The sequence below is a fragment of the Wyeomyia smithii genome, chromosome 3 (assembly GCF_029784165.1).
Source record: "Wyeomyia smithii strain HCP4-BCI-WySm-NY-G18 chromosome 3, ASM2978416v1, whole genome shotgun sequence".
NCBI classification, from domain to species: Eukaryota; Metazoa; Arthropoda; class Insecta; order Diptera; family Culicidae; genus Wyeomyia; species Wyeomyia smithii.
Window position 1 is genome coordinate 233,059,643 of NC_073696.1, and position 20,764 is coordinate 233,080,406.

Sequence of the window (20,764 nt, forward strand, 5' to 3'; positions counted from 1 at the left end):
GAAGTAACGACCAACATTAAGAGATTAGAGTAGTTGGACGAGTTTAGAGAAGCTCGGACGAGTATTTCGTCTCATTTGAAATACATAAGCGAATCGAGCCGACTCGGCAGCTGTAATGGAACCGTAAAAACGTTTCACGAGATGCGGGACAAATTTAAATCATTAGGTTACATTGTAGCTTCCGTTAAAAACATACCTACTAAACGCGCACAATGTGTGACGGTCGTAAAAGCGCCTTAACTTCTCGAATAATTCGTTGGACTCATTGAACTATTTTACTTGTCTGTCAACACTGCTCGCATTGCAACAACAATACCGTTATGTCAATCATCAAAACATTTTCCCCTCCACCACATAAGCTCACATCCTCGCGCCCGGCAGACAACCCACCCACATTTTCTTCCTTTTTTCCTTACCAGTCGTCTTTTGCTCGCGAGGAGAAGTGTCAAAATCGTTTATTGAGCAACAAAATTTCTATTCAAGTTCTGCTTAGTGTTAAGCAACCGCAGCTACATTTATTATAAAGAAAAAAAAGTCTACTTTGTTAAGTGTTTTCCATTGACGGAGCTGTTATCATTCCAATCATTTGTCTAGCAAATTGCGGTGCGACGGAATTTGCGCGTGAAGCAGCAGGCGCCCGTGTGTTTAGTGATTTATTAGCACGAGATGACGACTACAACGACGGCGGTTATAGCGAGACGGGAACAATAATATTGTCAGTAAAAGGAAATGCAATAAAGTAGTGCATTATTCGTACGTTCCCTATCATCCAGTAGATTGCGGGAAGCTCCAATGATAAGAAGCTACAATTAGCTAGCAGCATCATCGGGGCGAAAAGGGTAGGTTCCCCTGGTAGGTAGAGAAAGAAAAAATGTTTTCGCTGCCAAATTCAGCCACTGTCGCAGATCAATCGCTTGTATTTGTAATGCATATCATAACACCTATTATAGATACGTTGAGGTTTGCCCCGCTGAAGGGAAAGGAAGGCAAGTGAAGTTCGTCGACGTCGTATGGAATAGCATATCTGCCCGCTAATCAACCTAATCAACTGCGAAAAATAATTGAAAGTGGAAACAGCTGCTAGATGTCGGTCCCAGTGAGACAGAACCAAGTGACTGAGAAAAGTGCGGCTAGAATGGTGGAAGACAACTTGTAGTGATGTGTTAGCTGCGTTCGTACATTGTTAATGTTTTCAGTTGTTGAGTTTTTATTTCCATCATATATTACTTATACACAGAGTCCTATTGACTATAGAGTTTAGCGCGTTTGTTTTGTTACCCGGGTCGGATATATTTTCGGCTCGTTTGGTGTCTTATCGCCCAGCAGCAGCAGCAACAAAGTAATTCCGTCTGTACACATACACACACCTTCTACTCGCGGATTGTGCGGCTCGTTTTTGCGCGATACGAGTACGAAAAAAGTGTAACTCCAAAATGCGAGTCGTAGCGCTCGTCAGTGGGGGCAAGGACAGTACCTACAATATGATGCAGGTGACGGCGGAAGGACATCAGGTGATAGCGTTGGCCAACTTGCACCCGAAAGATAAAGGTGGGTAGAACCTTCATTTCGCTGTCCGTTTTATGGCTGTGCTGATAGCACAGTCTGCTTTCTCCCCCGTGTTTTGGGCATGTGATTAGCACATATTGAATACGTAAACGTGAATGATTACTCAATGCCGACTGCTACTTAACCCCTAATTAATTTTAACAGCATGTACTGATAATGGTTTTTAAATGCATTTTTGGAGAGGTTTCATTTAATAATATTTTTATCAACGAAGCTGATTTCACAGATATATTCGTTTACTTCTGTGATACAGCGAGCACAGGTATCTTTTACCAAAACTTTCGTTTGTATTGTTTATTAGCAATATCAGCTTTACGAATAATCAGCTTATCATTTGAAATAGTATACCCCCACTGTAGAAGATCAGATATACCTATAAGAGCAAACAGGGAATGCGAAACATTGAATGTTCACGGTGCGATACTGCAATCGGAGAAATTTTAATGTATTAAAGACATCGATTCGTTAACCTCTACTGGTGAATTCATCTAGGAAACTTGCAAGAGGCCGCCGCTTGCCACGACGGGTCAGCGTCCAATGGATTGGTGAAGCTTTGCTTTTTTACTGAATCGTGGCAATACTTGTAACCGTATTTGACCTGCAATATGTTGGGCTATACCCCTACCATATACCCCTACCATATGCGACAGAATCAAGTTTCGAACAAGTGACAAAACGTTACTTCACTGAATACTTCGAAAACCAGGATTATCATTGCTCCCGCAGTTATCCCTACAGTTCATTCTCAGACAGTTTATCTGTATAAGCAAAGGTTTCTGAGCCGCAATGCTTTGAATGAGGCCTACGCCAAAATGCATACGCCATTTTAGGAAATTATTTTTGAATGGAGAAATTTTGTACCTCCACCTGTGAATAAAGTTTTTATCCATGTTTAAATTGAATATAATGTTAAACTTTTCGGTACACCCTTCCACAGATGAACTCGACAGCTACATGTACCAGACGGTTGGCCACCAGGGCATCGAAATGTTGGCGCAAGCAATGGAATTACCTCTGTACCGGAAGATCACCCGTGGCAATTCGATCAACACCAAGGGCAACTACGAACCGACCGAGGACGACGAGGTCGAAGATCTGTACGAGTTGCTGCGCCAGGTGAAGGAGGAACAACAGGTGGAAGCGGTTGCCGTTGGAGCCATTCTATCCGACTATCAGCGTGTTCGGGTGGAGAATGTGTAAGTGTGCATTGATTGACACATAATAAAGCCTGTTCTTAGCAGCAGCCAAAGACAGAAGGCAGCCGACAGTGCAGTCTAGCACAATGCATGCCCTGCATCTATCTGCTCATGAAAGATAACTCCAACAGGCGTACGATTTAGATCACGTTGTCACGAAACTGGTTTTGGTCTTGTGCTATCGTTTACGTAATGGATGACGATTCGAATCACGTTGAACCTATTAACTATCTAGTCCAAATTTGTTATTTATGGAACTGTTTTTAGTCTTGTGCTGTCATTTACGTAACCGATGACAATTTGATTCACATTGAGCTTTTTGACTATCTAGCTTAAATTGATTTTCTTCTTTCCAGTTGCAACCGCTTGCAGCTCATTTCGCTGGCCTATCTATGGCGACGGGATCAAACCGAGCTCTTACAAGAGATGATCGACTGCCAGGTGTATGCCATCATTATTAAAGTGGCTGCACTAGGATTGATGCCGGACAGGCATCTGGGCAAATCGCTCAAGGAGATGCAGCCGCACCTGCTTAAAATGAAAGACAAGTACGGTTTAAATGTTTGCGGCGAGGGTGGAGAGTACGAGACGTTCACCCTCGACTGTCCGCTGTTTAAAAGTCGCATCGTCGTTGACGACGTGCAAACGGTGATAAGTTCCGCCGATCCGGTCTGTCCGGTGGGCTATCTTAACTTTACCAAGCTCCGACTGTTGCCAAAAGAACGTGCCGAGACGGTAGTAATTAAGAACTCTCTTGACTTCATTGCTGATTTGAACGAGAGCAGCTACAGCGACCTGAGCGATCCGGACCTGAACGAGACCGAGCTAGAGTTAATCGAGAAAGAAACCAACGCCCGGGTGGCGGTTATGCGGAATTCTTTCAGTAAAGACGATCTTAACAAGATTGACGGTGGCGGTGGTGTATCTCGCAGTAACAGCATAACCAAAGATTGCACTAAGGAATTAGTGCCTCCTCGGTCGCCGGTAAAAATTATAACCAAACGGCTTAGCATAGACAACGGTGGTGAGGAAGGCAGTAGCGGCGGGATCGATTATACTGCTCGAACGAGTACCAACGAATGTGAGCGAGAGAAAGGACCCCTCACGAACCATCCGCGAGCTATAGTCAACTGCAAGGGCTGGATGTGGGTGGCAGGCATTCAGGGTGTAGCGGAGACCTCTAGTCAAGCAATGGAAATCGCACTTGCGTCATTGGAAGGTATGATTTTATATGAGTGAAAAAAATGTATTTGCCAATTTTTCTAAAACTTACTTTCTACCACCAGATTTGGTAACCTCTAATTCCTTTTCGCTTCGTCAAATTTGCTATATTACTATGTATATGCGTGATATGAACGAATACTCATTTCTGAACGAGATCTATTCCAAAGTGTTTGGGTTTACCAACCCACCGACAAGAGTAAGCTAGTTTTTTATTAGCCGTAGTTGCTATTAATGATTTTTTCGTCTTCGAAGGTATGTGTGGAATGCCCTCTTCCGGAAAACTGCCACGTTGTGCTAGAAGCTGTAGCATACAATCGGGAAAGATCATGTAAGTATACCCATCATTTTTTTCTACGTGGTGAAAATTGAGAAAACATTTCAAAACCGAATATCCACAAATATTTTTAATGTGATTGGCATATCTCCCTAAGCAAGTATCAAAAAGGTAGACGAAATAATTCCAAGAATATAGAGCTACTAGTAGGCAACAATCCACCAGTGGATTTAGTAGCAGTAGTTTCATAAACATTGGCAATTTGCATCTTCTTGCTAACTTACACAATAATGCGAACATTGGAAAGAGCCGAAATTAAAAATTTCATTTCTTTCTCACGGCCAAAACAATTGATCATATTGTTGGAGACTAACGTCAAGCCTTATGCACCCTGACAAGGACTCCTTTATTTTTCCACAGTGAAAATTCGGTTGGTACCTTTTCTTGCCAAGAAAAAAAAGCCAGTGGTAACTTTTCCAAAACTTGTATGTTTATGTGCTTCAATATGGTTGCTCATTATTAAACATAAAAAATAATAATTTATCAAAATTTTGTTAACCCTTAAATGCGCAATGTTGTTTTAAAACAACACTACTAAAAACGTTTAAAATATATATATTTCAGTATTTTTAGAAATATAATTATTTAGAACAGCTCTCTAGACTCTAACGAAGAAAACTTAACTGCTGGAAGTGCTGTATTTTAATGTATTGTTTTTATGTTAGCTGTCAAAATCTCAGAAACGAAAAAAAACATGGCAAGATTTCCGACTGGTGCTGACTGTCTTTGTAAATAAATTTTAAAATAAGGTTAGTGGTTAGTGAAAATGTCTGAATTATCAGTAATTATACTAACAAAAGGTCAATTTTACAGTTACTGTTAACAAAAGTAATTGTTTCGACTTTATTCTGCGATGAAGTCACAGTGTTGTTTAAAAACAACATGATAATATTTGCACAATAAAAAGTAAATCTTTCAATTTTTTTTATGCATATTGGTTAGTTTTAGAGCAGTAAACCTGTTAAACAAAGATTTTATGTTTTTAAATGATTTTTTAATGTCGTGAGCATTTAAGGGTTAAGAGCCACCGCGTTTTTTTGCCTTTCATAATGCGTCTGCATCGCATTCAAAAATACATGAAAATTACCTGCTATTTTTGAATTTTAGCTTCTCAAATGACATATGAAAGCGCAGTGAATAATATTTATGAGTTTATTAGTTATTACTCACTTGAAACACTTTCGAGGATGTAGTGCATTCTGGAGAGTATTACCTTCGGAAACTGGGTTTGGAGAAAACATTACACAACCGATTCTTTTTCTACTTTAATGTTTTTATAACCATCTCACGCAAACAAATTTCATCCATACGATGTTTGGCCTACTTAGGTCGCTTACAGCTAAGAACGAAAGCAATATCGTCGTCACTTTCCTCCGTGTCGAACTCGAAGTCGTCGCTTTCGTCGGCGTCGGCAGGGAACTCTGTCAGATAACCAGAATCACAAGCCGATCGCTTACGACATGCAGTTTCCTTCGCAATCAAACATGCTCTCCAGTTCATCAGCTCCCGAGTCAGGGTTGCTATTTCATGGTATGAGTAACCGGTTAATTCTTCCATGGTTTCGGTCCATACCATCTGTACTGGTAGTGACGAACGTGCAGCAGCCAGACAGGCGGAGGCCAACAGCGATGGCCGGATGTTAGTCATTTTGATATCCGTAAGCGTTAGGTCGAGATACTCCAGAACGAGTTCAATTGCTCGAGCGCGCCGTTCGAAAAACGTTTCGTCGCTAATTGACATAGAAAAATCCGATTTTCCTACAACGTTCAACAGCCAAAATTCCGCAAAGGTGGCTGCCGTAGGAATTATCAGGTGCCAGTTGAAAAACTTTAGTAGGAGCACCTCGAGTAGGATGAAATCTGAATAAGGATACTGGTTCCTGACCAATTCATTCATACTGGCTAGCGTTGGAACGTTTGGCTCGTTTTCTTCCATTTTGGCTGCCAGCAGCAAACAGGACAAGGCGACGAGATTTAAACGATTATCATTAATACTGTGGTTGTCCATGAAGGCATCTAAGAGATAGATGGCTGTAATTAAAAACGGTGCAAGCTTTTTTATCGCTTTCCAAAGTTGAATTATAATTATTTTTCAAATACCCAAATGAACAGTAGATCTTCGAAGTAGCTCGCATTCTCCGATACTCCGAATAAAATTGACCATCACATCGCGGTACCGCAGTTGTGGTGATGTGTAACGCATCGTAAGTCGATTTAACTCTGTTTCTTGCAAGATCCAGATAATCTCGTCGCTGTACTCGGTGCATTGCTCCCCGAAGTAGAGCAGCTGGTAAACAAAAAAGGCTTAAAAGCTAATCAAAAGTGAACTCCACCAGTATTACATACCGTCGAATTATCGTGAAACTGTATTTCCATATCTTCCCTATTCTTTCTAAGTATTTGGTCTTTATTTTAAAAGCAGAATTTAAGTTCATTCATTGCAAAATAACAAATAAAACGTTTCAATTAACACATTCCACACTGCCATTCGCGATGACGGAAGACTCTGACCGACACGACATTCCTAAGCTGCGAAAGTGTGCCAAAATTTTCACCGTCTTTTATCTGCACGAATGTTGTTTGACCTTTGACAGATGACTGCACGAAAAATTGTAAAAGGACAAAGTCTAAAAAACAGAAGGTACTTGATTATGTGCACAACACACACTGACTTGGGAGCAGGGATGTCACATTACAATCTTATTTGAATTTATAAAAATCTTACTCATCATCTGTAGGTATAAAACACTTCTTTGGCATCGCGCCATGTTTCAAGGGCTAACATCTCAACATATGTGTAAACGAGATAGCATATCACCCTCTCTTTTCATACATCTTTATCTTACTACTGACAGCGGTCACAAATTAATTTGAGCCCAGTACATCAGTTCATTGTCATTCACTGTTACTCGGTATAGGGATGCCAATGGCTCGGTATAAAATCTGCAGATCTTGTGAAAATGTGTAGGAATCTTCGGTTTTAAAAAATATTTCAATTTTAACCTGCATTAACAAAGTTTATTTCAGTAAAAAAAAATCAAATAAAAAAATTGGCTTACCCACTTAAAATACCCACTGGCACCACTGAGTGTTCGATTAGAAAATAATGATAGCTTTCACATTTTTTTCGAAAATCTCGGTTCACCTAACTAAAATTACGGCACAAAATATCCGTAATCTCGGTATAGTGATAGCTCGGTAATATTTGATGCCGAAATTTCAGTTAGGTTGAATCGAGATATACGATAAAATGTGACAGCTGTCATTATTTTATTAACCGAGCACTCAGTGGTGCCATTCTCGGCAAACATTACCGAGACCTGGCAATAAATTTTCAAGTGTGTATAACTTGAATAAAAGTTTGCTACAGAATTGAATGTCTTAAGAAAATCAAAACGAATACTAGAAAATGAATTAGGACACCCAAACGGGATCTCAAAATCAAGCCATGTCCCACCCATTCCACATGTTTGGCGAAATTTATTGTTGATCATCGACAACACCGAATTACGAGTGCTCTAATTCGGTGGTTTTCAACCTTTTTGGTTTCGCGGCCCTTTTTGCTAAACACAAAAAGCTCCGCGGTCCCCTTCGTGAAGCACAGAGAGCTTCGCGACCCCCCCAAAAGAATTTCTGAAACCGCTGCAATTAACCACGCTCGGTTGAGAAAACTGTGATAAATATTTGTATAATAATCCCAGGAAAATTTTTTCTCCGAAACTCGTTTTCCAAAAGATATTTTCCAGAATATGCAGACTTTTGCTCGAAAGGTATTTTACTTTTCCTCCGCAAATTTGAAAAAACTTAATTCTATACAAACGGTAACACCGTTTGAAATTCGTATCAACGCAGGACGGTATTTTTCATGCTTCATCTTCTAATCGATCAAATCGGTTGGTTAGTTTTTGCCTTCGCAATTCACAAAAATTTGAGCCGCCGTTATAACTTCCATAAATTTAGAAACATTGCAAAATGTTTGTTGGCGCCGCAACGTCGAGCCACCCTACAATCTTCGATCGAGAGTGGTATAAATCGTTTCCCGCGCGACGAAAGTGCATCGCTACATAATTGGCGCCATAGCCAGCTCTCTCCCTCTCTTAACTACATTGCTCATTGTTATAAATCCTATAAAAACCCAATCCCCGCCAATATTAGAATAGAGTCAAAGTTAAATTGTTAAAGATAACACCTGATTATTATATCTTCCGAAATCCATTTTAAACCGTTGGCTGTTCGTTCGTTCGATTGCGATAGTTACCCGCGTTACAACCAAAGTTCTCGCAACTTCATATGGTCCTTCGAACCGGATTGCGAAAAGTTTCGCCCGGAACCGCGTAGAAAGTGATCGCTAGTGCCCGTGAATTGGCCCCGTTGCCGCTAAATAGTGCTTCTGCCGATCGGCATAATAGTGATCCGAAGAGAGTTTGAGCTAAAGAAGAGACATTTGGACAAAAAGTGCGCGAAATCCACCAAGATGGATCGACTTATCCGCGAACGTAAATCATTAGAACCCCGCCTGAAGCGCATTTCGGAAACAGTGGAAAAAATCCGACCAGAAGCGGTCGACGAAATTGACTTACAAACTGAGTTAGATGCTCTGAGTGAAGTGTGGATGGCCTTTTGCGGCGTACATAAGAAAATTTTGGACCTGTGCGAAGAAGAAAGTGCATACGACGAAGCCATGAGCCGTCAAGGCAAGTTCGAGAGTTGCTATATCGGTCTGAAAACCCGATTATTAAAACTGTTGAAAATCGTTAAAAATCGCGACCAGCCTGCTCCCTCTGTGCCCTCCCAGCAAGATGTCATCCAGCAATTAGCAGATCAGCAAGCCGAATTTCTTCGCATCATGTCCGCTAACATGGTTTCACCTGCAATGCATGCGGCCGTCATGCCTCCCGATGCATCTCGACTCCCGGACCTGAAGTTGCCCCAGGTGAATATCCCTAAATTTAGTGGAGACTATCTCGAGTGGCAGTCGTTTAAAGATCTTTTCGATAGCTTGGTCGAGCAAAATCCAACGCTAAAAGATAGCCAAAAATTATACTTTTTAAAAACCAACCTCGCTGGTGAGGCGCCTTCTTTAATTTCACACCTTAAAATCGAAGACGCGAATTATAAACCTGCTTTAGAAAAGTTGGCATCCCGGTATGATAAACCCCGTGAAATAGCGAGCAAGCATATACAACGATTTCTATCGCAACCACCGCTTTCGTTTGCCTCTGCCAGTGGCTTGCGAGCACTGCATGACGTGTCAGATGAAGTTCTCCGAGCGCTCAAAGCCATGGCTAGAGAGGATCGTGATACATGGTTGCTTTTTATACTGAGCGAAAAGGTGGATCCCGATACCAAACAGCTATGGTGTCAAAAAATTGCCGAAATGAAGGAAGAAGAGATTACCCTAACGCGTTTTCTAAAATTTGTTGAAGCAAGAAGTTTCGCTTTGCAATCGGCGCATCCGAATAAACCTAAAACATTCGTACCCGCAAAATTTCCTGCTAGAGAAGTAACAAAATTCGTCACGACAAACCCCACATTTTGTGAAGTCTGCTCAGCACAATATCATCACCTATTTCAGTGCGGCAAATTTATTCACATGAGCTATCACGAACGACTAGCTCAAGTAAATCGATTAAAACTGTGCCGAAACTGTCTCAAAACACATCCCGGTAGCAGCTGCAAAGCTGGTTCATGTAGAAAATGTAACTTTCCACATCACACTTTGCTGCATCCACCTATCACTGGTTCACAAACACCAAACACGGCTGAATCATCAACCGATCAGCTACAATCCGCGCAATCATTTATTTCGGCACTAGATTCTGCTGGTGGCCTTGGCTCCGCAAACGTCCTCCTAGCTACAGTGGCTATTAACGTCCTAAATAAAAAAGGGCATCCTCATGCCTGTCGCGCTGTTTTGGATAGCGCATCGCAAGTCAACTTTATCAGTGATAGCCTCCGTAAGCAGCTTGGTATCGACACCTCGCATGCTAATGTGGATCTGGAAGGCATCTCGGCAGCTACCGCTCACGCAGATCGAATTGCAGACATCGTTATCACATCTCGCTGCACGAACTATCGAACCTCCGTGCCTTGCCTTGTATTGGAGAGAATAACAAAATTTCTCCCATGCAAACCAGTAAACACTCAAGATTGGCCTATTCCCCTCTCAATACCCCTGGCGGATCCACTATTCCATTGCCCGGGTAAAATAGATGTTCTTCTCGGAACTGAGTTATTCTTTCAGTTGCTTGAGCCCGGCAAAATTGTCCTCAGTCCAGACAACAGGCTACCCATACTACAGAATACAAAGCTCGGATGGGTGATTGCCGGCCGCTATCATGAGTCTAAGCCGTCATATGACTCTCACTCTCCGACCTGTTTGCTAATCTCCGCCAAGGATAATCTTTCTCCGCATAAGCAAACGTTCTGCGAGATAGAGGACAAACGATCAAACGATCATCATCTCACTGATGAGGAACAACGTTGCGAGAAACATTTTACGGAGAATACCATTCGAGATAAGTGCTGTAAATTGGAAGTACGGCTCCCGTTACTATCAGACTCGACTGAACTGGGAGAGTCGAGGCCAATTGTGGAGAAAAGACTTAACCATATCGAAAGAAAGTTGGACCGATATCCATCTCCTAAAGCTAAGCACGATGAATTCATGCATGATTACATTGATCTCGGCCACAAGTTGTTAGTAGAAGAGAACAAGTCACCCAAAAAATGCGTGTATCTCTCACGCTATCGTGAGATTAAAACCACCAGCTCAGCCACAAAATGCCGAGTGGTTTTTGATGCTTATGCTAGAGTTTTGAATGGACTCTCTTTAAAAGACACTCTTATGTGTGACCCAGAAGTACAGGACTCATTGATAAACACTTTGCTTCGTTTTCGTTTGCCACCTGTCGTACTTGCTGGTGATACGAAGCAGATTTATCCTAAGGTTTGGCAGCGTCGTGATTTTTTCAAAATTCTGTGGAGTTGGTCGAAAGAAGAACCCGGTAAAGAGTATCACTTAAACACAGCAACGTTTGGCACGAAAGGCGCTTTTTATCCGGGCATCAAATGCGTTCAACAGCTTGGCCAACTACAATCGAGACACGGAGTGAAACGCGGCAGGTCTTTGCACCAGCTCAACCCGTTCCTGGATGAAAACGGCCTCGTCAGGGTGGGCGGACGGCTGCAGCAATCGGAATTAAGCGTCGATAAAAGGCATACTGTTTTACTACATCAAAATTCAATACTAACCGCTTCAATACTGTTACATTCTCACCAAGAAAATTTGCACTGTGGTCTGCAGTTACTCTTAGCGTCCGTTCGAGGACGTTTTTGGATACTTCGTGGTATCAGCGCTACTCGCAAGGTGTGTCAAAATTTTGTGGTCTGCGATCGCACTTGGTCAGCTCGTATCGTGCCGCAAATGAGACAACTACCAGCGAATTGTCTTCAACCACTTTTACCCTTCTCCATTACTGGCGTGGACTATGCTGGTCCGGTGGATATTTTTGGCCGCAGAACTGTACCATCCAACAAGTACATCGCTCTGTTTATCTGCTTCGGAACGCGAGCGGCGCATTTAGAAAAGTGGCAGAGATCATCCCTCAATCTGGCCGAAATTGACTTTGTGCTATTCGTCGTTGAAAACGCAAAACCCCAACAGCGGCCCATGGAACGCGTGTTTCTGCTGCATCCTGGAACTGATGGATTTGTGCGAGTAGTTCCATTTAAAATGTCCACCGGAGTATTTCGTCGCGACATCAAAAAGCTTTATCATTTCCCGCTAGATGTAAATGAACTTGTAGCGGGTCGTAATGGAACAGAAATTACTAACCGTAATTTGGTGGGCGGATTATGTTGGCGCCGCAACGTCGAGCCACCCTACAATCTTCGATCGAGAGTGGTATAAATCGTTTCCCGCGCGACGAAAGTGCATCGCTACATAATTGGCGCCATAGCCAGCTCTCTCCCTCTCTTAACTACATTGCTCATTGTTATAAATCCTATAAAAACCCAATCCCCGCCAATATTAGAATAGAGTCAAAGTTAAATTGTTAAAGATAACACCTGATTATTATATCTTCCGAAATCCATTTTAAACCGTTGGCTGTTCGTTCGTTCGATTGCGATAGTTACCCGCGTTACAACCAAAGTTCTCGCAACTTCAATGTTTGATGAATTCACAAACATGTTTTGATATACTGTTCCAAAAATTTTAGTTTCTGCCCTTTAATCGTATACTAAATATTGTAAAAATACAAGTGATCGTTAGCTAGCAATACTGTGTTTCAAGATTAAATCCTCATAATCATTATTGATTTACCTCACATTTGAGATTAACAATTCAATAACTGTTATAACTTTCTTTTTATGATTATGCAGCTTCGGAGCTGCAGCACAAAAGACACACGATGCACGTTCAGGGAATTTCCCACTGGGCCCCAGCCAATATCGGAACTTATAGTCAATCGACAAAGGTGCGATATTCATTCAACACTAATCCAATCGGTTGGTCTGATCGCCAATTTTAATTTTGATTAACTTATCTTAGGTCGGTCACATAACGTACATTTCGGGTCAAATCGCCTTGGTCCCGGGTAGCATGACCATCATCGAGGGCGGTATAAGGCAACAGTGCAAACTTACACTACGTCACATAAGTCGAATAGCAAGTGCGATGCACGCTCAGGGTCTGTTGCGGGATGTCGTTCAGGTTGGTGTTTTAATCCGTTCGTTGAAACCCAGCGTTCCTTTACTTTGGCATTTCTCTTTCGCAGGGAATTTGTTTTGTTACTAATCCAAGCTATATCTCGGAAGCCCGCCGTCAGTGGGAGCGACGGACGGCTAATGCCATAATCGATTACATCGTAGTTCCGGCCTTACCACGAGGCGCCCTAGTTGAGTGGCAAGTCTGGGCACACACGCACAACGACAAGTTTGACTGTAAGTAGTGGCGTGGCAGCAGGTTTTTTACCCCCTAATCATCTTATCGTTATCTCTATTAACAGACGAAGAAACGGGTTGCTCCATAGCTGACTACACAATTTCCATCCGAAGACGATGGAATTATGAGAACAATTGTGCGGCAGTTGTGTGTTACGTTTCCACAGGTTTGTTTGCAATCGTAGTCCTAAAGTGATAGAACGTAACATTCAATATTTTGCTAGGTCTAGCATCTTCATCAACCAAACTAGCGGAATTGAGCGATGACTTCATGCAGCGTCACAATCAGACTGCACAGGCAATCAGCCGCGAGCAGATCCACGACACTATAGCGTACGTGCTGCGGAAGTTACTCCAGGACTACCCGATGGGGAATAGTCCCTCGAACGAATCCTGTTCCTCGTCGTCGGATGATCATCATTACCAACATCAGCATCACCATCATCACACGACAGATGGCACAAGCGGCAGCAGTCATCCGCATCAGGAGGCGGAATATTCCAAGCCAACCGTGCATCTGCGCTTCTTCTACCAGGTGGGGGCCAGCGTTTCCGTGCAGTCCCTGGTAGAAGCAATCGAAAGTTTCCTCAGCTCACCGTCCAACATAGCTCGAATCGCATACACCGTCGTTCCGGCATGTCATCTCCAAAATTTCAGCACTTTTATCTCGATTTGTGGCTTGCGACATCACGAGTAAGAGGTTTTCGATACGTAACGTTTTCTTTTTTCTACGGTTTTTGCCTGCGCCTTTCACTTTTACAAAGAACAAAACAAAAATCACCCCGCTTAGGCACACGCTATCGTTTTTGGAACATCTTTTTTTATTCAGTAATTAAATAACGAAGATTGCACTTTACGGAACATCTTAAAGCAGAACCATTTAAAAAAAAAATCGGCGGATCAAAAATAATTCTATTAGAAGCGAAAAAGTCTCCAAGGCAAACTTATTGGATAACCACTTTACTGAAACTGTACTGCACAAGCGGAATGTTTTACGAATATATTGAATGTTGATAGATTAAAAATAATAAAAAAGAATCGTACCTAAACTGAAAAAATACAGCTTAAGATTGTTTTTAGCACTTTCCGAAGATATCCGAACTACTGGGCCCAACTCTCTGTCTACAAAACTCTCTTGTCCCCATAAATTTCGCTAATCATGATACATATTTTAAATATCTAATAAATTCCTTTGCATATTTTCCGTAAAATATATTTTTTCAAAGACAGTAATATATTTTATCGTTGTAAAAACGAATGACAATGGATTGTTGAGAGCTGTATCTAGTAGAAAATTTTGTAAGCTTTTAAATGAAACTAATACACTCAAAGTTAGAGCCACTTTATGGAAAAGTATCGACAAAAAATCGAAGTTGAATAACTCCCAGGAAAATAACGTTATAACATAACAGGTAAAAGAGTTTTTTTTATCAAATGTGGCCCTCTATCAGCCCCTGACATACTCCCAACAAGGAACCAATCACCCTGTATAAGTACACTTGTTTTATATTCGAATTCGAATGTAGGCTGAAAACCCGTTACTCTTTCTTAATAATATTTTTTTTTTTTTTTTTTTTTTTTTTTTTTAAGGGGGGATTTGTTAGTAGCTTAAGTATTTATGATAAATATTAGTAAATAATGAGTATGTGTGTCCAATCACAAATGGTGACTTCTCAACACTGTTAGAAATTTGTAATTTTAATTGTTAGGATTTGTTTGCTTTCGCAATTAGGACTTATCATTCGTAGGGATTTAAACCTACTTGTCAAGAAAGGGAAGTAAACTTACAACTAACTTAATTGCTAACTTATTGGCTATAAAGAGAGCTTATCGTAGCAATTGAGGATTGCAACGATTTTTGTCGAAAATTGTTAATAATTTTATTTGACATAGCTTCTAATGGTTCAACACCAGTAAGTCTATGTAATTCGAGTGTACCAAACCAAGGAGGACGCTTCAAAATCATTTTCAGAATTTTATTCTGAATCCTTTGGAGCGTTTTCTTCCTTGTTGAACAGCAACTTGACCAGATCGGTACAGCATAAAGCATTGCTGGTCTAAAAATTTGTTTGTAAATCAAAAGTTTGTTCTTCAAACAAAGTTTAGAATTCCTGTTAATGAGAGGATATAAACATCTCGTATATTTGATGCACTTGGCTTGTATACTCTCAATGTGCTCTTTGAAAATAAGTTTTTTATCATAAATTAGTCCCAAGTACTTAACCTTGTCGGACCAACTTAAAATAACCCCATTCATCTTGACAACGTGATTATTGTTTGGCTTGAGGAAAGAAGCCCTAGGCTTATGCGGAAAAATTATCATTTGAGTTTTAGAAGCATTGGGAGAGATTTTCCACTTTTGCAAGTAGGAAGAAAAAATATCTAAACTTTTCTGCAATCGACTGCATATGACACGAAGACTTTTTCCTTTTACGGAAATGCTTGTGTCATCGCAGAACAATGACTTTGTGCATCCTGGAGGCAAATCAGGAAGATCTGAAGTGAATATGTTGTACAGGACTGGACCCAAGACTGAACCTTGAGGTACACCTGCTCTGACAGGAAATCTATCAGATTTTGAATTCTGATAGACAACCTGCAGAGTTCGATCAGTAAGATAATTTTTTAAAATTTTGATTAGGAAAATTGGAAAATTAAAAGTTTGCAATTTCGCAATCAAACCTTTATGCCAAACACTGTCGAATGCTTTTTCTATGTCTAAAAGAGCAGCTCCAGTGGAATAACCTTCAGATTTGTTAGTTCGTATCATATTAGTAACTCTGAGCAATTGATGAGTTGTGGAATGCCCATGGCGAAATCCAAACTGTTCATCTGCAAAAATTGAATTTTCGTTGATGTGTGACATCATTCTGTTAAGAATAATTCTCTCAAACAGTTTACTTATTGAAGAAAGCAAACTGATTGGTCGATAACTTGAAACTTCAGCTGGGTTCTTATCCGGTTTTAAAATGGGAGTAATTTTTGCATTTTTCCATAATTTGGGAAAATATGCAATTTTGAAGCAGCAATTGAAAATTTTCACTAAAAATTCCATTGTGCTCTCAGGGAGATGTTTGATTAGTATATTAAAGATTCCATCGTCACCAGGTGCTTTCATATTTTTGAAATTTTTAATAATTGATTTAATCTCATTCAAGTTAGTTTCAATTATTTCTGCAGGTAAAAAATTCTGGGAAGAAATTAAATCAAACTGACGTGTGACTTCATTTTCAATTGGACTCACAAAATTCAAATTTGAGTTATGAACACTCTCAAACTGCTGAGCAAGTCTTTGAGCCTTTTGTTCATTGGATACAAGAAAACGTTCACCATCTTTTAAAACTGGAATAGGCTTTGAAGGTTTCTTAAGAATCTTCGACAGCTTCCAAAATGGTTTTGAATATGGTTTCAATTTTTCAACTTTAGTCTCAAAATTTTGATTTCTCAGAAGAGTAAATCTATGCTTAATCTCTTTCTGTAAATCTTTATAAATAGTTTTAAAAACAGGGTCACGAGAACGTTGATATTGACGTCTGCGGACATTTTTCAAACGAATTAGAAGTTGAAGATTTTCGTCAATTATTGATGAATCAAATTTCACTTGAACCTTTGGAACAGAATAATTCCTGGCATCAACAATTGCACATTTTAATGCTTCCAAAGCGGAATCAATATTCACTTCGTTTTGCAAATCCAGCTCATTATTGAAATTTCTCTCAATATGAGTTTTGTATCTTTCCCAATTAGCCTTGTTATAATTAAAAACAGAGCTCATAGGGTTTAAAACTGATTCATGTGATAAAGAAAAAGTTATTGGAAGATGGTCAGAATCAAAGTCAGCATGTGTGATCAAATCACTACATACATGACTTTGATCTGTTAGCACCAAATCAATTGTTGAAGGGTTTCTTACAGAAGAAAAGCATGTAGGACTATTCGGAGACAAAATAGAATAGTATCCTGAAGAACAATCATTGAATAAAATTTTGCCATTGGAATTACTTTGAGAATTATTCCATGAACGATGTTTAGCGTTAAAATCGCCGATTATGAAAAATTTCGAACGATTTCTGGTGAGTTTTTGTAAATCACCTTTAAAATAATTTTTGTGCTCGCGTGTGCATTGAAATGGTAAATATGCTGCGGCAATAAATAAAATCCCAAGTTCAGTTTGAACTTCAATTCCCAAAGTTTCAATAACTTTCGTCTCAAGATGGGGAAGAGCACGATGTTTGATTCGGCGATGAATAACAATTGCAACTCCACCGCCGGAACCCTGAATCCTATCATATCTATGAACCACGTAATTGGGATCATATTTTAATTTTATGTTAGGTTTCAAAAATGTTTCAGTAATAATTGCAATATGCACATTATTTACTGTTAAAAAATTAAAAAGCTCATTCTCATTGGCCTTCAATGAGCGAGCATTCCAATTTAATATTTTAATTGTTTTATTTAAAATCATTGCTAAATTTTAAATTAGAAACAATTTTAATAGTAAAATTTGTGCCTATTTGAATGGCTTCAAACATTGATTTTGCCTGCAACATGGCGTTCATAAGATCGAACATTGCCTGTTGCAAAAAAGAAAGTTTACCTGCCGTAATAGGCCCCAGGCAGTTGACATTAGAAAAAATATTTTCGGCAGCAATATTAGCTGGAGTAACAGGTGTACAATTATTTTCTAGCGTGTTTTGCTTACCCATATTACCGGTCATTTTCGAACTACCAACACTAGGCGGTATAATGTTCGAACTACCTGTAACCTGTGCATAAGTTAAACGGGTATGCAAAGGAGTAGGTAAACTATGCGTCACTGGTACGCTTGGAGAATTTTGTTTTGAAGTTGGTTTTAATTGAGAAATTGAATTTTGTTTACCTTGCCTGGCCTTAACAATTGCTAAACGGACTGGGCATTGATAAAAATTTGACATATGGTTGCCGTTACAATTCGCACAGCGAAAATTTTTACTCTCTTTCACAGGACATGTGTCCTTTTTGTGAGAAGAGTCTCCACAATTAAGACATTTTTGGTCCATGTTACAGAATTTGGAACCATGGCCATAACGTTGGCAAGTACGGCATTGGGTGATATGCTTTTCACCTCCGCCATACTTCCTATAAATTTCCCACTTTACACGCACATTATACAAAGCATGTGCTTTTTCAAAAAACTTTAAGTTGTTAACCTCATTGCGGTTAAAATGAATTAAATAATTAACAAGGGAAATTCCAGTTCTCTGACTGTTTTCGCCTCGTGATTTTTGTTTCATTAGAATTACTTGGGTAGGGGCTATGCCAAGTAATTCTGTTAAAGTAAGTTTGATCTCATCAACGGTTTGATCGTTGGTGAGACCTTTCAAGACAACCTTGAACGGCTTGGCGTTCTTGGTGTCATATGTAAAAAATTTGTACATCTTGTCAGTTAAATACTGAACAAGACGATCACGACCCTTTACTGAGTCGGCTAATAAGCGGCATTCACCTCTACGGCCAATTTGATAGGTAACTTTAACGTCAGAAACAAACGTTGAAAGTTCCTTTTTGAATATATTAAATTCAGAAGAAATAGTTACCACAATAGGTGGAACTTTCTCCTTTTTTAAAGATTTTATATTTTGTATAGTTTCATTATTAATAACTTCCATTTCACCAGCTTCTTGCTCAGGCAAAATATCAAAAGGATTGTCACTACAGACACTCGATGTGTCAGAAAGAGATGCCTCTCTTTTCCTCCCCGCAGCGATGCGAGGTTTCTTTTTCCGTCCAGCCATTTCAGGTGATACGAAAAAAGTTAAAACAAATGTTAAATTCAAAAGTAGGTAGTCTTGAGAAAGACTGATGTGAAATAACTTCCAGGTAATCTTTAAAAGACACACTGACAAAACACAAACTTTGAAGCTATAGGCAGTCAAAGACCAGTCCACAAGCAACCGAAAAAACGTCTGATCTGTAGGACAGTTCAAGACGCACTGTCTTTCTTAATAATAAATTTTACATTGTACACCCTTATTCTTGTTTACGGCCGTATCGCTTTCGTACGAAAGCAGCAGCGGCGATTCATAAATCGAGTAGTTGGCTCGTTCTGCAAATAGTTTCTGGATCGAAAAGCAGGGTCGAATGTGCTACGTTGTCGAAGCGTGACTTGGCTGTTGTTAAAAGTCAATCTTTCAGCAAGAAGTTGGCTGTCAGTACGTCCGGATAAAATGTTCGTGAAGAAGACGATGTCGTTTATCTTGTCAAGGTTCACCAGAGAGCACAGATCTTGATAGGGAGGTAGTTCTTCTCCATTCTACCTAGGGAACCTATACATTAGAGAAATGACAAGACACTCACCGTTAAGGCAACTGTCAACATCAAAACGGATAACGGCAATGCAAAATTATACAGATCGCCCGTTTTGATGTTGACAGTTGCCTTAACGGTGAGTGTCTCGGCGTCTCTCTGGTGTATAGGCTGACTAATTCTACCCGAGATTCCTAAGAGCAAACTTTAAGAATTTTTTCTGGACTGCTTCGATTCGCTCTCTGTGAGTTACGTCGTAAGGCCGCTAAACGACCCTTGCAAAATCAAGTTTGCTCCGGTTGTTTATTTTCCGCAGCAGCTGCGATGATGACACTACCGTTGTGAGCGATAAAACAATGAATTTAACTTTTAATAAGAGATAGAATAGTTTTGTTTCAGTCAACTTCCACCTACACAACTATGTGGGATAGGTAGGAAAGGGAAAAACAATATGAGAATTCAACCGAGTTCCCCTTTTCCTGGATTATGTATCGAATATTACGATTTTTTTTAAACAATTGCATCTTTTAGGGAGTTACACCAAAACGTTTTTTACAAACAATATTGCACGCTAGCCTAGAGGGTTAATAGCGGTTTCGATCAGCTAGATTAGTTGAGAGATTTCGTTATCGATATTGTTTTTGACATATTTTGTATGTTGTAGGATAAGTACAACGATACACCGTACCCCAGTGCTGACTCGAGAAAATTTCAAGCTCGAAAAGATCCTCGACCTGATCGGGAATCGAACCCTATATCACAATCGTGTGGGAGAGCTAGCAGACTGACATCGCTAACCACAGAAACACGGGGACATTTTTTTGTAATATTTTTTGAATGTTTTTGAACAAAAACGGTTTCTTTTAGATGTGTAGTGTGTTTATCTTCAAACAAGGAAGACGAATCAACAAAAAGTGCATTTTGGTCATTTGAGTCTTACGTCAACCATGCAACACATGTGATAACCGTTTACGGACTTGGAAGCTTGCTCAGTGTGATGGCCAAGACCTCTGCAATGTCTCTGCAGAACTCCGGTACATGGTACTTTTTGAAATATTTGAAAGTGAACGGAATTTGTAGAATTTTTTGTAGCCACTTTGTAGCTGGCAAAATCAGCAATTACCTCTTCAAACCCATGTTCGAGTTGAAAAGAAAAGCATTTAGCGTACATTTTTCTGAAGGTATTCAGAGTCTGAAAATCGTCATATTAC

At 40.0% G+C, this 20,764-nt stretch overlaps 2 protein-coding genes across 3 annotated transcripts; one reads left to right on the forward strand and one right to left on the reverse strand.

The window, feature by feature from the left end:
* Positions 1-319: 319 nt before the first annotated feature.
* Positions 320-14,327, forward strand: LOC129730249 (uncharacterized). Of its 2 annotated transcripts, none has more exons than XM_055689428.1 (11): positions 320-852; positions 951-1,548; positions 2,504-2,762; positions 3,119-3,981; positions 4,049-4,182; positions 4,239-4,314; positions 12,705-12,799; positions 12,874-13,035; positions 13,100-13,265; positions 13,331-13,432; positions 13,490-14,327. In XM_055689428.1, exons 2-11 carry the CDS (start codon positions 1,434-1,436, stop codon positions 13,960-13,962), a joined length of 2,445 nt encoding a protein of 814 aa, XP_055545403.1. In that variant the 5' UTR covers positions 320-852; positions 951-1,433; the 3' UTR covers positions 13,963-14,327. The 2 variants fall into 2 exon arrangements, with proteins under 2 accessions (XP_055545403.1, XP_055545402.1); XM_055689427.1 differs by having other exon boundaries at positions 320-839.
* LOC129730251 (cyclin-J) lies at positions 5,497-6,897 on the reverse strand. Its single transcript, XM_055689429.1, has 3 exons — positions 6,666-6,897; positions 6,420-6,606; positions 5,497-6,350 (listed from the first exon to the last, which is right to left on the reverse strand). Exons 1-3 carry the CDS (start codon positions 6,693-6,695, stop codon positions 5,641-5,643), a joined length of 927 nt encoding a protein of 308 aa, XP_055545404.1. The 5' UTR covers positions 6,696-6,897; the 3' UTR covers positions 5,497-5,640.
* Positions 14,328-20,764: the final 6,437 nt, after the last annotated feature.

Excerpts from the sequence above, each read along its gene's own strand:
- LOC129730249 (XM_055689428.1), top strand. The coding sequence starts at position 1,434 with ATGCGAGTCGTAGCGCTCGTCAGTGGGGGCAAGGACAGTACCTACAAT. Across the intron at positions 3,982-4,048 it reads CGCACTTGCGTCATTGGAAG|ATTTGGTAACCTCTAATTCC; the intron begins GTATGATTTTAT and ends TTCTACCACCAG. Across the intron at positions 4,315-12,704 it reads ATACAATCGGGAAAGATCAT|CTTCGGAGCTGCAGCACAAA; the intron begins GTAAGTATACCC and ends ATGATTATGCAG.
- LOC129730251 (XM_055689429.1), bottom strand. The coding sequence starts at position 6,695 with ATGGAAATACAGTTTCACGATAATTCGACG. Across the intron at positions 6,607-6,665 it reads AGTTTCACGATAATTCGACG|CTGCTCTACTTCGGGGAGCA; the intron begins GTATGTAATACT and ends TTTGTTTACCAG. Across the intron at positions 6,351-6,419 it reads AAGATCTACTGTTCATTTGG|CCATCTATCTCTTAGATGCC; the intron begins GTATTTGAAAAA and ends TTTTAATTACAG.